General features: G+C 36.0%; 1 protein-coding gene across 11 annotated transcripts in view; it reads left to right on the forward strand.

Annotated features, from left to right (window-relative positions):
* Positions 1 to 13,466, forward strand: part of ZMYM4 (zinc finger MYM-type containing 4) — a 179,666-nt gene that overhangs the window by 124,989 nt on the left and 41,211 nt on the right. For all 11 annotated transcript variants that reach the window (XM_057704739.1, XM_057704789.1, XM_057704730.1 and 8 more), the window contains 9 exons: positions 2,456 to 2,606; positions 3,094 to 3,209; positions 3,634 to 3,909; positions 4,079 to 4,229; positions 5,007 to 5,179; positions 5,958 to 6,108; positions 6,663 to 6,803; positions 7,467 to 7,504; positions 8,515 to 8,659. In XM_057704739.1, the coding sequence (XP_057560722.1) occupies positions 2,456 to 2,606; positions 3,094 to 3,209; positions 3,634 to 3,909; positions 4,079 to 4,229; positions 5,007 to 5,179; positions 5,958 to 6,108; positions 6,663 to 6,803; positions 7,467 to 7,504; positions 8,515 to 8,659 (1,342 nt within the window). The remainder of the gene's footprint in view (positions 1 to 2,455; positions 2,607 to 3,093; positions 3,210 to 3,633; positions 3,910 to 4,078; positions 4,230 to 5,006; positions 5,180 to 5,957; positions 6,109 to 6,662; positions 6,804 to 7,466; positions 7,505 to 8,514; positions 8,660 to 13,466) is intronic.

The raw sequence follows: 13,466 nt of genomic DNA on the forward strand, positions 1-13,466 counted from the left end.
GAAAATGTCACCCCAAAATTTGCCTCTCTGGCTGAAGAATTCAGTCTGCTTAAAAAAAAAAGAGAGAGTCTCAGAAAACTATGATTGCCCTTTTGTGAAAGACATTTACAATAGAGAAATCTCCATTTGTAAGGGTATGTCCCTCTTTGCAACAGAAATAGGATAATTAAGTCTCAACTAATTTATCAGTGGAGAAGTCCTGACAAATCTGCGAACAGTCATACCCTTGTTTATGGTGCTTTGCATGATAGCCTGCCATAACTGGCTTTTCCCCTTCCCCAACATCTTTCTTCTGTTTTTAACTGAAGCTGGTATTTAAGGTGATGGCTTTGGTCAGGTCAGAGAGTGAATCAATTTTCCTTGGTATCCTCCCTCTACATAGGAGGTATACATGCTGTTAAACTTCTGTTTTTCTCCTGGTAATCTGTCTTTTATTACAGGGGTGGGGGAGTCTCAACCAAGAACCTAGAGGAGTAGAGGGAAAATTGTTTTTCCTCCCAGACACATGCAATGGAATACTACTCATCAGTAGAAAGAAATGAGTCCACAGTCTATGGAAAGACGTGGATAAATCTTACATGCATATTGCTCAGTGAAAGAATCCAGTCTGAGGAGGCTGCACACAGTATGACCCCATTTATGACATTCTAGAAAAGGCAAAGCTACACACATGATAAGCAGATCATGCGGTGGGGGAGTTAAAATGTTCCCTGTGACATTTTAGGATGGATACCTGTCACTGTGCATTTGTCTAAGGCCACAGATTTGTACAGTGCAAGGGGTCAGTCATAACCTATTCAAATTTAGATATTTACAATCCTAAGTCCATTTTCTTATCTGTAAATGCGTATGTACTACCAATGTCACTGAGATGTTTTTAGGATTATATGAAGTAAGAATGAGAAAGCACTTAGTATAGAACCTGGAACATTGAATATGGGCATTTCTGCTACTTTTCTTCCTTATATAAAATTTATTAAACAGACATTAGATGTGATTCCTATTTTGAGGTGCTACATGTCACCTGGGGGAGATATACATGTAACTGTGTAGGGATGCTATGATAGAAGTATTATGGGATGTAGAGGGGCACAGTGGAAGCAAGGTTAGTTCTACTTGATAGTTTCAGAGATAACTCTTGACCTAATTCTTACAAATGAAGTTTATGTTTGCAGTCCTGATGGAGAAGGAAAGAAGAAATAGGGTTGGAGATACAGAAGACATTCCAGAATGCAGGAGTATGCTCACTTGAACATGTATTTATTTTAATAGCAAGTTTCACAGACTTATCCTTGAAGAGGACATAGAGATCTTGAAATTCTCTTAATGGGTGCTAGATACACCTTATAAGTTATCCTAAATGTATGACATGTTAATATTATTTAGTATTATTTGCTACTGAATCATTCATTGAGTGGGAACTTAAGAGTCTTTCATTGTTTATATTTGGACACTTGGAATATCCAAAATTTCCTCCCATTTTATTGCTCAGAGTGTGCTTTGTTGTTGTTGTTGTTGTTATTTTGGCTGTACCGTGTGGCATGTGGGATCTTAGTTCCCTGACCAGGGATCAAACCTGCACCCCCTGCAGTGGAAGTGAAGAGTCTTAACCACTGGACTGCCAGGGAGGTCCCTATGCTTTGTTATTATTAGTAATAGAATGTTTGACAGTGAATTTTCTAGTAAATTTATTAATTTTCTTGGATTCACATTTCATTGCTATATATAGCACCTTTTGTGGGGAAGTTCTTCCAATTTTTTGAATAGTGTAAGAGCATGAATTCCCTGTTTTGTAATTTTTTAGATAGTGGGGGTTTTTGTTTTTCGAGGGGTTTTTTACAATGTATTCTTGTAGCTTATTTTTTTATACATCTTTATTGGCGTATAGTTGCTTTGCAATGTTGTATTAGTTTCTGCTCTACAACAAAGAGAATCAGGTATATGTATACATGTATCCCCATATCCCCTCCCTCTTCAGCCTCCCTCCCACCCTCCCTATCTCACCTGGTAGCTTATTTATTTTATATGTAGTAGTTTGTACTTAATTCCCTACCCTTATCTTGGGGGAAGCCTAAAATAGTGTGTTTAAAACTGTAGTTGCAATGAATTAATAGATCCCAAAAGTAATTGCTTAGGTTGTGACCAGCATTATTTTTTAATGAAGTAGAGTAAAATGGAAAAATTTCAAAGTGCATCACATGCTATCATGGTATATATTATTTTATGAAACTTTTCAGTTTTATATACACACGTTTAATACATAAAACACAAAACCTCAGAAGTATGTGTTACTGGGTCACTTTGTAAAATTTATTTCTTACTGAGGATTGTAATCATAAAAGTTTGGAAGCCACTAATTTAAAATATTTCAACAGTGTTAAGTATAAAAATTTCAAAGAATTGTGTTTTTACTTGTAATTTGGTAAAAATGAATGTTATTTTATTCTCTTAATAGAAATCAGCCAAAATTACACCATGTGCGCTTTGCAAATCATTGAGATCCTCAGCAGAAATGATTGAAAATACCAATAGCTTGGGAAAGACAGAGCTTTTCTGTTCTGTTAATTGCTTATCTGCTTACAGAGTTAAAATGGTTACTTCTGCAGGTAATATTGGTTTCACAAACTTTATAAATGTAATAGTTGAAAAAATTATGGTTATTGCTTTGTTGTTATAGTACAGATTTTTGTCCAAATTTAGTTGATTTTTAACACAAATTTAAAATATTTCAGATCTGTGTTGTAAAATATCACCTATTATCTTGATTGCTTATTTTATGTTTACTTGCTTGCCTATTTGTGCATTCTTTCATACCAAAAGGATTTATGGCTTTTTAAATGTATTTTCTTAATCCACAGCTGATTTATTTCAAGATTCGTTTATTTTTTTAGTTTCAGGGTGTAGACTGACAGCTTTAACAGAAATATTTTTAACGTTGTTAGTTTTTGTCTATATGTGAGGTAACTAAGTTTAATTTCAGTTCTTGCAACTTGACTTGGCCCTTGAATTTTCATGTATTGTATAATTTATTTTCTCATATATTTGTGTACATTTGTACGTATTACTCATTAGCTTTTATTTTGATTTGCTAAGGTGTACAAGTTCAGTGTAACAGTTGTAAAACCTCAGCAATCCCTCAGTATCACCTAGCCATGTCAGATGGAAGTATACGCAACTTCTGCAGCTACAGTTGTGTGGTAGCTTTCCAGGTATGGCTTCAGGACTCTTCCTTTTCTCCAGTCGCCTACAATACTAAAGTTAACTTACTCGGTGTTTGCTAAGTGCCTGGATTGCCTAAATTTCTATCTCAGTCTTATTATACTTGGATTCGTTGGTCCATCCTGTATTTGGAGGCGTGTTATTTAATTGTCTTCTGTGAAATTAAATGGTACTATTACCTAGATTATCTATTGGGAGGATATTATTTTTAAAAAATATTATTAAATTATTTCACTTTTTGGATGTAAGTAGCATTCGCCCCATTCGATTATAAGCTGCTGAAAGGCAGGGATTTTTGCCTGTTCACAAATGTATGTTAAGTGCCTAGAACTGTGCTTGACATAGGTAGGTACTTGGTACCTTCTTATTTGAACAAATGAGTAGATTGATCTTTTTGTTCGTTTCTTCTTTCAGAATTTGTTCAACAAACCAGCAGGAATGAATTCTTCAGTAGTGCCCTTGTCTCAGGGCCAAGTAATCGTAAGCATCCCTACAGGTTCAACAGTGTCGGCAGGAGGGGGTAACACCTCTGCTGTTTCTCCCACCTCCATCAGTAGCTCTGCTGCAGCTGGTCTCCAGCGTCTTGCTGCCCAATCCCAACATGTTGGGTTTGCACGAAGTGTTGTAAAACTCAAATGTCAGCACTGTAACCGTCTTTTTGCCACAAAACCAGAACTTCTTGACTATAAGGTAAAGTATAGGAGCATGATAGAGGGTTTGAGTATAAACTGGTCTATCTGTAAACTTATTTCTGACTTTTCACCTTTCAAAATTACACTGTTTTGAAAGTAAGAGGGATAAAGGTTTCCACATGATAAACCAAATGTTTAATTAGTACTTGGTGATTATTTCTTTGCAGGGTAAAATGTTTCAGTTCTGTGGCAAAAATTGTTCTGATGAATATAAGAAAATAAATAATGTAATGGCAATGTGTGAATATTGTAAAATTGAGAAAATTGTAAAGGAGACTGTGCGATTCTCAGGTGCTGACAAGTCATTCTGTAGTGAAGGTAAAGACAGAAGATTATCTTACCTATTGAGCATGTTGGTTGTTTCAAAAGTAGCTGATGATTTAAGCTGTCACTATGTAAGCTTATTTTTTCCTTCGTGTATAACACCAAAGCCTTTTTGTTTTGTTTACACTTGGTTTGGTCTTTTCTGATCTAATTCTTCATGTTATATAGATGTTAAAATGAAGGGAAAGCTCCTCAAAATATATATAGGAAAAGATGGTGGTGATGTGAAAAACATTTAATGTTATTAGGTTGATAGGGATCATTTCTAAAGGGAACTGCTTAAATTTTGGTAGCATCCTAAGATTATACTTACATTGTTTTAAACATCCATTATGCTTCTGAATATAAATGATCTGATTGTGCAAATCAATATGTCTTCCTTATTTAGATGACTATAAGGTTAGAATGTTTTATTTTAAAACCATGCAGGATTAGCCTCCTAGACTAGTGGCTTTCAAACCTTTTGACCACAACACGAAAAAGACATACATTTTACATTGTGACCCAGTGTATGATCACATACCCAAATAAAACAAAAATTTCATGAAATAAAACTGACTTTTAGTATGTATGATGCACTGTAATATTTGCTCTGCTGTCTTATTTCATTTAAAAAAAGTAAATGGTAGTATCATCCTCTAAATTGATCTCTTGATCTACTAATTGGTGAGAACCCAAATGTACAAACTTTGTTGTAGGGCTTTTAAATTAAAGATGTAAATACTTACTGTTTCTCCCTAATGTTAATTTTATCTTCTCTGATTTTTTTAGGTTGCAAATTGCTTTATAAACATGACTTGGCAAAACGCTGGGGAAATCACTGTAAAATGTGCAGTTATTGTTTACAGACATCTCCCAAATTGGTACAGAATAATTTAGGGGGAAAAGTAGAAGAGTTTTGTTGTGAAGAATGCATGTCCAAATATACAGTTCTGTTCTATCAGGTAAATATAATTCACATTCCTGGGTTTTTCAAGTGAGGATATATTTTTCCCTTCTTTTTTTTCTTTCAAATAATGTGAAGTGCAATTAATGATTTAAAACTTTTAAGTATTAAATGTATTCTGTTCTCCAGTATTAATATAAGATTTAAAAAGACTTTAATGTCACTTGTTACATTACTTTTGTTTTTAATTTCCTTGTAGACATAGCAGTCTTAAAACATTAAAATATTTAAAATTATAATTTTATTCATTTATTGTTTAGCTAAAATCAGTTGTCTTCTGGCATCTTTAAGGAAGATCAGTCTTTTTCCATTTCACTTTTTTTAAATTACTATTTATTGTCGTCTCTATAATGTGACCATTTTTAATGTTGTATGAAATAGTTGATAGATAAGTAAATATTTCCAATGTTAGGATTGTTAACCTGCATTTAAAAAAAAAAATGAAGTATTCATGAGGTATAATGTTATATATTACAGATGTACAATAGGTTGATTCACATTTTTTAAAGGTTATACTTCATTTGTAGTTATCATAAAATATTGACTGTATTCCCTTTGTTGTACAGTATATCCTTATAGCTTATTTTATACATAATTGTTTGTACCTCTTAGTCCTTTACCTCTATATTGCCCCTCCGCCCAGGAGAGTTAACCTTCATTTTTGTGATTTAAATTCTAAGGAAATTTCCTTACTTTTTATCTACAGCTGCTTTTATTCCATCAGACCATAGATAATTTGTTTCTTACTTCTTTACAATCATCTGTTTCTTTTTCAGATGGCCAAATGTGATGGTTGTAAGCGACAGGGTAAGCTCAGTGAGTCCTTGAAATGGCGGGGAGAAATGAAACATTTCTGTAACCTGCTTTGTATCTTGATGTTCTGTAATCAGCAAAGTATATGTGACCCACCTTCACAAAACAATGCAGGTAAAATTAAACTTTAGTCTTTGATCAATGCCAGGGACTAACTACTGTACTACAGATTGAGAACTTTAAACAATTCTCGATAATTTCATGAAACATAAATTTCATTCTATTCAATGACATTAACATTTAGATCTCTTTTTAACACCTTAGATTAATGCCCTGTAAAAACGAGTTCTTTTAGTTTTCCCTGAGTATACTGAGTCAGATAAACTCTGTAAGAACTGTATGGGAAAGAATGGCAGTTAATGTTTTACAATTGAAGATATACACCTTGACTTCCTTAGAAAAGGATTTGAGAGAAAGAACATAGAATCTAAATCACATAGCCTTTTAAATATACCACATGCATAGTTATGCAAGAAAAGTACAGGGAATACTTTTAAGGTTCACTAATTAAAAAATAGAAAAAAATCCATTTAATCCTGAAGGTGACACTTCACTCCAACAGGATTTGCTCTAACCTAAAAACATTGTTTAACCTCATTGAGATGTTGGTTCTATGTATGTGCGTAAAAATCACATGAGGCTTTCTTATTTTTGTTTATTTTAATCAGCAAGTATTTCCATGGTGCCAACTGCTTCAGCAGGGCCCCCATCTCTAAGAAAAGATTCAACTCCAGTTATAGCTAATGTAGTATCATTAGCAAGTGCTCCTGCTGCTCAGCCCACAGTGAATTCTAACAGTGTCTTACAAGGTATGACTTGATTTGAAAGCATTTATCTAGCCTTTTTGAGGTTGAATACAGTGGTTCTCTACTGTTTTTCTGTCAGTGATCATTTTTGTATGTTTGTCACATTCGTATTAGAAATAGTGGCTCACTGTGTGCTGCTGTGGCATTAAACAGTGTTTTTGTGGTTTCCAGATCTCTTTTTCTCATATTATCCTTTTTTGTTTTTTAAAATTTATTTATTTATTGGCTGTGTTGGACCTTTGTTGCTGCACACGGGCTTTCTCTAGTTGTGGCGAGCTGGGGGCTACACTTCATTGTGGTGCACTGGCTCCTCATTGCTGTGGCTTCTCTTGTTGTGGAGCATGGGCTCTGGGTGTGTGGGCTTCAGTAGTTGCGGCACATGGGCTCAATAGTTATGGCACACGGGCTTAGTTGCTCCATGGCATGTGGGATCTTCCTGGAGCAGGGATGGAACCCGTGTCCCCTGCATTGGCAGGGGAATTCTTAACTACTGCGCCACCTAGGAAGCCCTCTCATATTACACTTTAGATGTTACTCTTCCCCTGAATTAAAGTAAGATAATACATATTTTTATTATGAAACTTTGTGTTTATTTTCCAAAAATCTGCTTTTAACACTAATGTTTAAATAATAAGAGCCTAAATTATATGTTTTTATTTATATCAGGTGCAGTTCCAACAGTAACAGCAAAAATCATTGGGGATGTAAGTTTTATTGTTTTTATTGGTATCGCCACTGTCTTTTCCATTTTTATGCAGTAAGAATATGCCTAAGCTGATTTGCCCTCCTTTATTTTTTGTTTATTATATAGAATAAATTTCATGAGTTCATTTAATTTTGTTCAAGAACAGGATTTTCTGGTTATTTAGTTAGGTCTTTTATGTACTTTAGTTTCTTTGAATGCTTGGTATCCCTCTGTATAATAGTTACTGAAGGTTTTTGTTTTAGATTTTAATTGTACAGAATTAAATAAATTGTACAGAATTCAAGCATATAAGATTTTGGGGCATTTTGTAATGTAGTCAGATTTTAAAGTATTTATAAAATATAATTGGTTTCCCACTCAGTGCAGATTATATTATAAATAAGCATTCTTTTTTTTTAACTCTATTTTTGTGCTTTGTCTCTTAAAAGAGGGAAAAAATAAATAATGAGAAAAACTTATGACTAGAACAGTGGCATTTTTGAAGTGTTTCTTGGCTTCTGGGACAATTTTCATGTCATCTTTTTTTTTAATTTTCTTTTTAAAGAATTTTATTGAGATATAATTGACATACAATAAACTGCGTATATCATGTCATCTTTTTTCAAGTTGCTTAAACGATCATAAGTGGTCTTATTATTTCTAATGTCTTGAAACTAATTCTTCAAAGACTTAGTCAAGAAACAAAGTTCTCATTTTAAGCTCAACCACCATTGTTACTGATCAACAGTATCTCACAATACAAATGACATTTTTCTTGGTAAACAGAACTGGTAATTAGATACATTCAGAGTCAATATATAGTTATCAAAATATTCCTTTATTGCTACTGATATTTCAGGAATATTATATTTCTTACATATTTATTTATGTTCTTTGTCTTCCAAGTCATTCCAATATAGTATTTCTGTTGAAATTATAATAATTTGAAATATAATATTATATAATATTTATAATATTTCCTGTAATTAATGATAAGCTTTTGGTTTCTGATTTATTTTTTTTTACTAGGCAAGTACACAAACAGATGCCCTGAAACTGCCACCTTCCCAGCCTCCAAGACTCTTGAAGAATAAAGCTTTATTGTGTAAACCCATCACACAGACCAAGGCCACCTCTTGCAAACCGCATACCCAAAACAAAGAATGCCAGACAGGTGTGTTCCTTGTGCTTTCTTCATTTAATTTTTCCTAGGGGAAAGGAATATAGGATCTGGTCACATTAATTAATTAATAATTAATCTGATTACATTAATAGTGCCTTCTATTTCATAGGTGTTGTGTCTGGTTGGCTATATACATTGCCCAATTGAGTTCTCAGGATATCCCTGTGGGTTAGGTATTTTCATCAACTTAACAAGTTATGGCAAAGAGAAGGTAGTTGATAATACCATACTGCGAATGCTTCATTCAATTTCCTTATTCATGGTAGTGTAATATGGGGTAAGCATGGACTTTGGAATTATATAAACAAGGTCTTAATTAAGAGGAACTGTTGTTTTCTAGAGCGCCCTTAGGTTTGAACTTTTCCATACTCTACTTCAAATAAAGTCAGTTCCTTTGGGGAGAGCTTCAGGGCCGTCTCTTCTTTTGAACTGCCTCTATGCTCTTTGAGCCACTACTTTTCTGGATGGCGGGCACAGTGTGAGCTTCTGATCTTCTCAGCTTGCCTCTCCTAACATGGAATCACTGCGCTACAAGTGGGGTGAAGGCAGTTCAGACCCCAGTTTTCTTGGCCTGCTATTCCTGTAGTAGTTTTTCTCTTGTGGGTGATACTGGACTCACTAGGAAATTAACCTCTTTAATCTGGAGTTTGAGGGGATAAGAAATGATAGTGGCCTGCCCCTCCTGGTGAGATACAGTAACCCTTGATTGGGAGCTGAAGGAATAGGAGCCCATTCTTTCTGTCACACCCATTCCAGAGTGAAGTTTCTGTCATATTGAGCTGTCTGAGACAGGGATGTGGAGCAGGTGGTAGATCAGATGTCATAGATTCCTACTGTTCTTACTGTATTTAGTAGATTTTCTTGAATAAATATTTCTTCATTTGCTGTATTACCTTAAAACAATTTCCAAAGAATATAAATGGTTATTTTTTAGGTTTTCACCAGCTTTGCTTGTTTCCCTAGGGACTTGGTCTGTGGAGCTCCTCATGCTGCCATCTGAAAATCCCAGAATTTTTATTTTTTTATTATTTTTTTTTTAATTTTTTTTTTTATTTTTTGGCACACGGGCTTTAGTTGCTCCGTGGCATGTGGGATCTTCCTGGAGCTAGGATCGAACCCGTGACCTCTGCATTGGCAGGCGGATTCTTAACCACTGCGCCACCTAGGAAGCCCCCAGAATTTTTAAAATAGAAAGGAATCCTAGATTCTTAGATCTGGAAGGTTATCCTCTAGGCCAGTACTTCTCAAACATTAAATATGCATATGAATTACTTGGGGAATGTTACTGAGTAGATTCTGATTTAGTGGCGCTGAGGTTTTGCATCTTTTAAGTTCCTGGGTAATATCAGTGCTTCTGGTTCATGGATCATGTTGAATAGCAAGGCTATAGATGACTTAGTCCTGTATTTTTATTGTATCAATAGTGACTTTTTAAAATTTTTATTTTTTTAAATACTTTTTTATTTTTATTTTTTTATAGTAGGTCCTTGTTGGTTATCTGTTTTAAAGATAGCAGTGTACATGTCAATCCCAAAGTAGTGACTTAATTTAGCATTATGTAGCTTGGTTATCAGACATCTCTAATCAGATAATTTTTTTTTAATGTTCACTGCACGATGGTAAAGTTGATCCCATGTTATTTCCCACTTCTAAACCTAGTCAGATTGCCAGCTTTTCACTTCCTTTTTTTTTTTTTAAGAACTTTTATTGAGATACAGTTAACAGACAATAAACAGCATATATTTAGAGTGTACAATTTGGTATCCCAATCTCCCAGTTCATTCCTCCCCAACCCTCCCTGCTTTCCCCACTTGGTGTCCATATGTTTGTTCTCTACATCTGTGTCTCTATTTCTGCCTTGCATTTCCTCTTTCATAGTTGTTAGCACTTACCTTATGTATTGAGGTGCTCCTATAGTGGGTGCATATATATTTATAATTGTTATCTCCTCTTCTTGGATGGATCCCTTGATCTTTATGTAGTGTCCTTTCTTGTCTCTTGTAACATTTTTTATTTTGAAGTCTATTTTATCTGATGTGAGTGTCGCTACTCCAGCTTTCTTTTGATTTCTACTTGCATGGAATGTCTTTTTCCATCCCCTCACTTTCAGTCTGTATGTGTCCCTAGGTCTGAAGTGGGTCTCTTGTAGACAGCATATATATGGGTCTTGTTTTTGTATCCATTCAGCCAGTCTGTGTCTTTTGGTTGGTGCATTTAGTCCATTTACATTCAAGGTAATTATCGATATGTATGTTCCTATTACCATTTTCTTAATTGTTTTGCTTTTGTTTTTGTAGGTCCTTTTCTTCTCTTATATTTCTCACTTAGAGAAGTTCCTTTAGTATTTATTGTGGGGCTGGTTTGGTGGTGCTGAATTCTCTTAGCTGTTGCTTGTCTGGAAAGCTTTTGATTTCTCTGTCAAATCTGAATGAGATCCTTGCTGGGTAGAGTATTCTTGGTTGTAGGTTCTTCCCTGTCATCACTTGAAATATATCATGCCACTCCCTTCTGGCTTGCAGAGTTTTTGCTGAGAAATCAGCTGTGAACCTTATGGGAGTTCCCTTGTATGTTATTTGTCATTTTTCCCTTGTTGCTTTCAGTAACTTTTCTCTGTCTTTAATTTTTGTCAATTTGACTACTATATGTCTTGGTGTGTTTCTCCTTGGGTTTATCCTGCCTGGGACTCTGAGCTTCCTGGACTTGGGTAGCTGTTTCCTTTTCCATGTTAGGGAAGTTTTCAGCTATAATCTCTTCCGATATATTCTCAGGTCCTTTCTCTCTTCTCCTTCTGGGACCCCTATAATGCGAATGTTGGTGTGTTTAACATCGTCCCAGTGGCCTCTTAGTCTGTCTTCAGTTCTTTTCATTCTTTTTTCTTTATTCTTTTCCACATCAGTGATTATCACCATTCTGTCTTCCAGGTCACTTATTCACCTTTCTGCCTCAGTTAATCTGCTATTGGTTCCTTCTAGTGTATTTTTCATTTCAGTTATTGTGTTGCATATCTCTGCTTGTCTGCTCTTTAATTCTCCTAGGTCTTTGGTAAACTTTTCGATCTCTGCATCCAGTCTCTTTTTCAAAGTCCTGGATCGTTTTCACCATCATTATTCTGAATTCTTTTTCTAGAAGGGTGCCTATCTCCTCTTCATTTAGTTGTTTTTCTGGGGTTTTATCCTGTCCCTTCATCTGGTACAAAGTCCTCTGCTTTTTCATTTTCTCTGTCTTTCTGTGGCTGTGGTTTTCAGTTCCACAAGATGAAATACTGTTGATACTGCTGTCTGCCCTCTTGTGAAGGAAGCTATCTAGGAGGCTCGTGGGTACTTCCTGATGGGAGGGACTGATGGTGGGTAGGGCTGGGTGAGGGGAGCTCAGTAAAACTTTAATCCGATTTGGTGGGCGGAGCTCAGTGACACTTTAATCTGCTTGTCTGCCAATGGGTGGGTCTGTGTTACCACCCTGCGGGTTGTTTGGCCTGAGGCTACCTAGCACTGGAGCCTACAGGCTCTTTGGAGGGGCTAATGGCAGACTCTGGGAGGGCTCATGCCCATGACCACTTCCCAGAACCCCTGCCGCCAGTGTCCCCTTCCCCTTGGTGAGCCACAGCTGCCCCCCACCTTTGCAGGCAACCCTCCATCACCAGTAGGTAGGTCTGTTTCAGTCTCTTGTGGGGTCACTGCTCCTTCCCGCTGGGTCCTAGTAAGCACACTATTTTTTGTGTGCCCTCCAAGAGTGGAGTCTCTGTTTCCCCCAGTCCTCGGAGGTCCTGCAGTCAATTCCCACTGGCTTTCAAAGTCTGATTCTCTGGGGATTCCTCCTCCTGTTGCTGGACCCCCAGGTTGGGAAGCCTGACATGGGGCTCAGAACGCTCACTTTAGTGGGTGGACTTCTGCAGTATAACTGTTCTCCAGTTTGTGAGTCACCCACCCAGCATTTATGGGATTTGATTTTAACGCGAATGTGCCCCTCCTACTGTCTCACTGCGGCTTCTCCTTTGTCTCTGCATGTGAGGTGTCTTTTTTCGTGAGTTCCAGTCTTTCTGTCGTTGATTGTTCAGCAGTTAGTTGTAATTTTGGTGCTCTTGCAAGAGGGAGTGAGTGCATGTCCTCCTACTCCGCCGTCTTGATCTTCTTACTTCTTCTTACTAGAATTACCTTTCTCTTACGTTAATGATTTTATAGTTATCTAGCATATTTTTCTGGCCTACAGAAAAGACTCTAGATACTTGTTAAATAACTGAATGACTCCTACCTCCATCCTTCCCACTTTTTCCCTACTCATGTTTGTTAAATAACTGAATGACTCCTACCTCCATCCTTCCCACTTTTTCCCTACTCATGTTTAAGTTAGTTCCCAAGTTCTGTTTCATTTTTTTAAAAATGTCTTAGAACCTCTGCTGTGTATACTTATTCTTTTTCTACAGGTATCATAACTATCCTAGTTAAGGCCCTCATCATCTTTGCTCTATATATTGTAGTTACCTCCCACTTTGTATACTTTCTATCCCATGTGAAGATGGTAACCAAATTAATCTTTTTAAATGCGATTTTCATCACATTACTTTGTGCTAACCAATCTGCAGTAGTTTCCCACTGTCTAATGATTTTAAATGTGTATTATAGCCTCACAGAAATGGCTCTTCTGCCTATTCATTCTCCTCTTTACCATACACTACTTATTCATCTTAAGTTTTCTATACCTTTCTTCTAAGATCACTGTTCCATTCATCCATCCAAGTTATATCCTCTGTTCATCTTATCCTCTTATCAGTGATAATTATTGTGTTACCCACTTTTTGTTA

Source organism: Hippopotamus amphibius, chromosome 1 (genome assembly GCF_030028045.1).
Source record: "Hippopotamus amphibius kiboko isolate mHipAmp2 chromosome 1, mHipAmp2.hap2, whole genome shotgun sequence".
NCBI lineage: Eukaryota > Metazoa > Chordata > Mammalia > Artiodactyla > Hippopotamidae > Hippopotamus > Hippopotamus amphibius.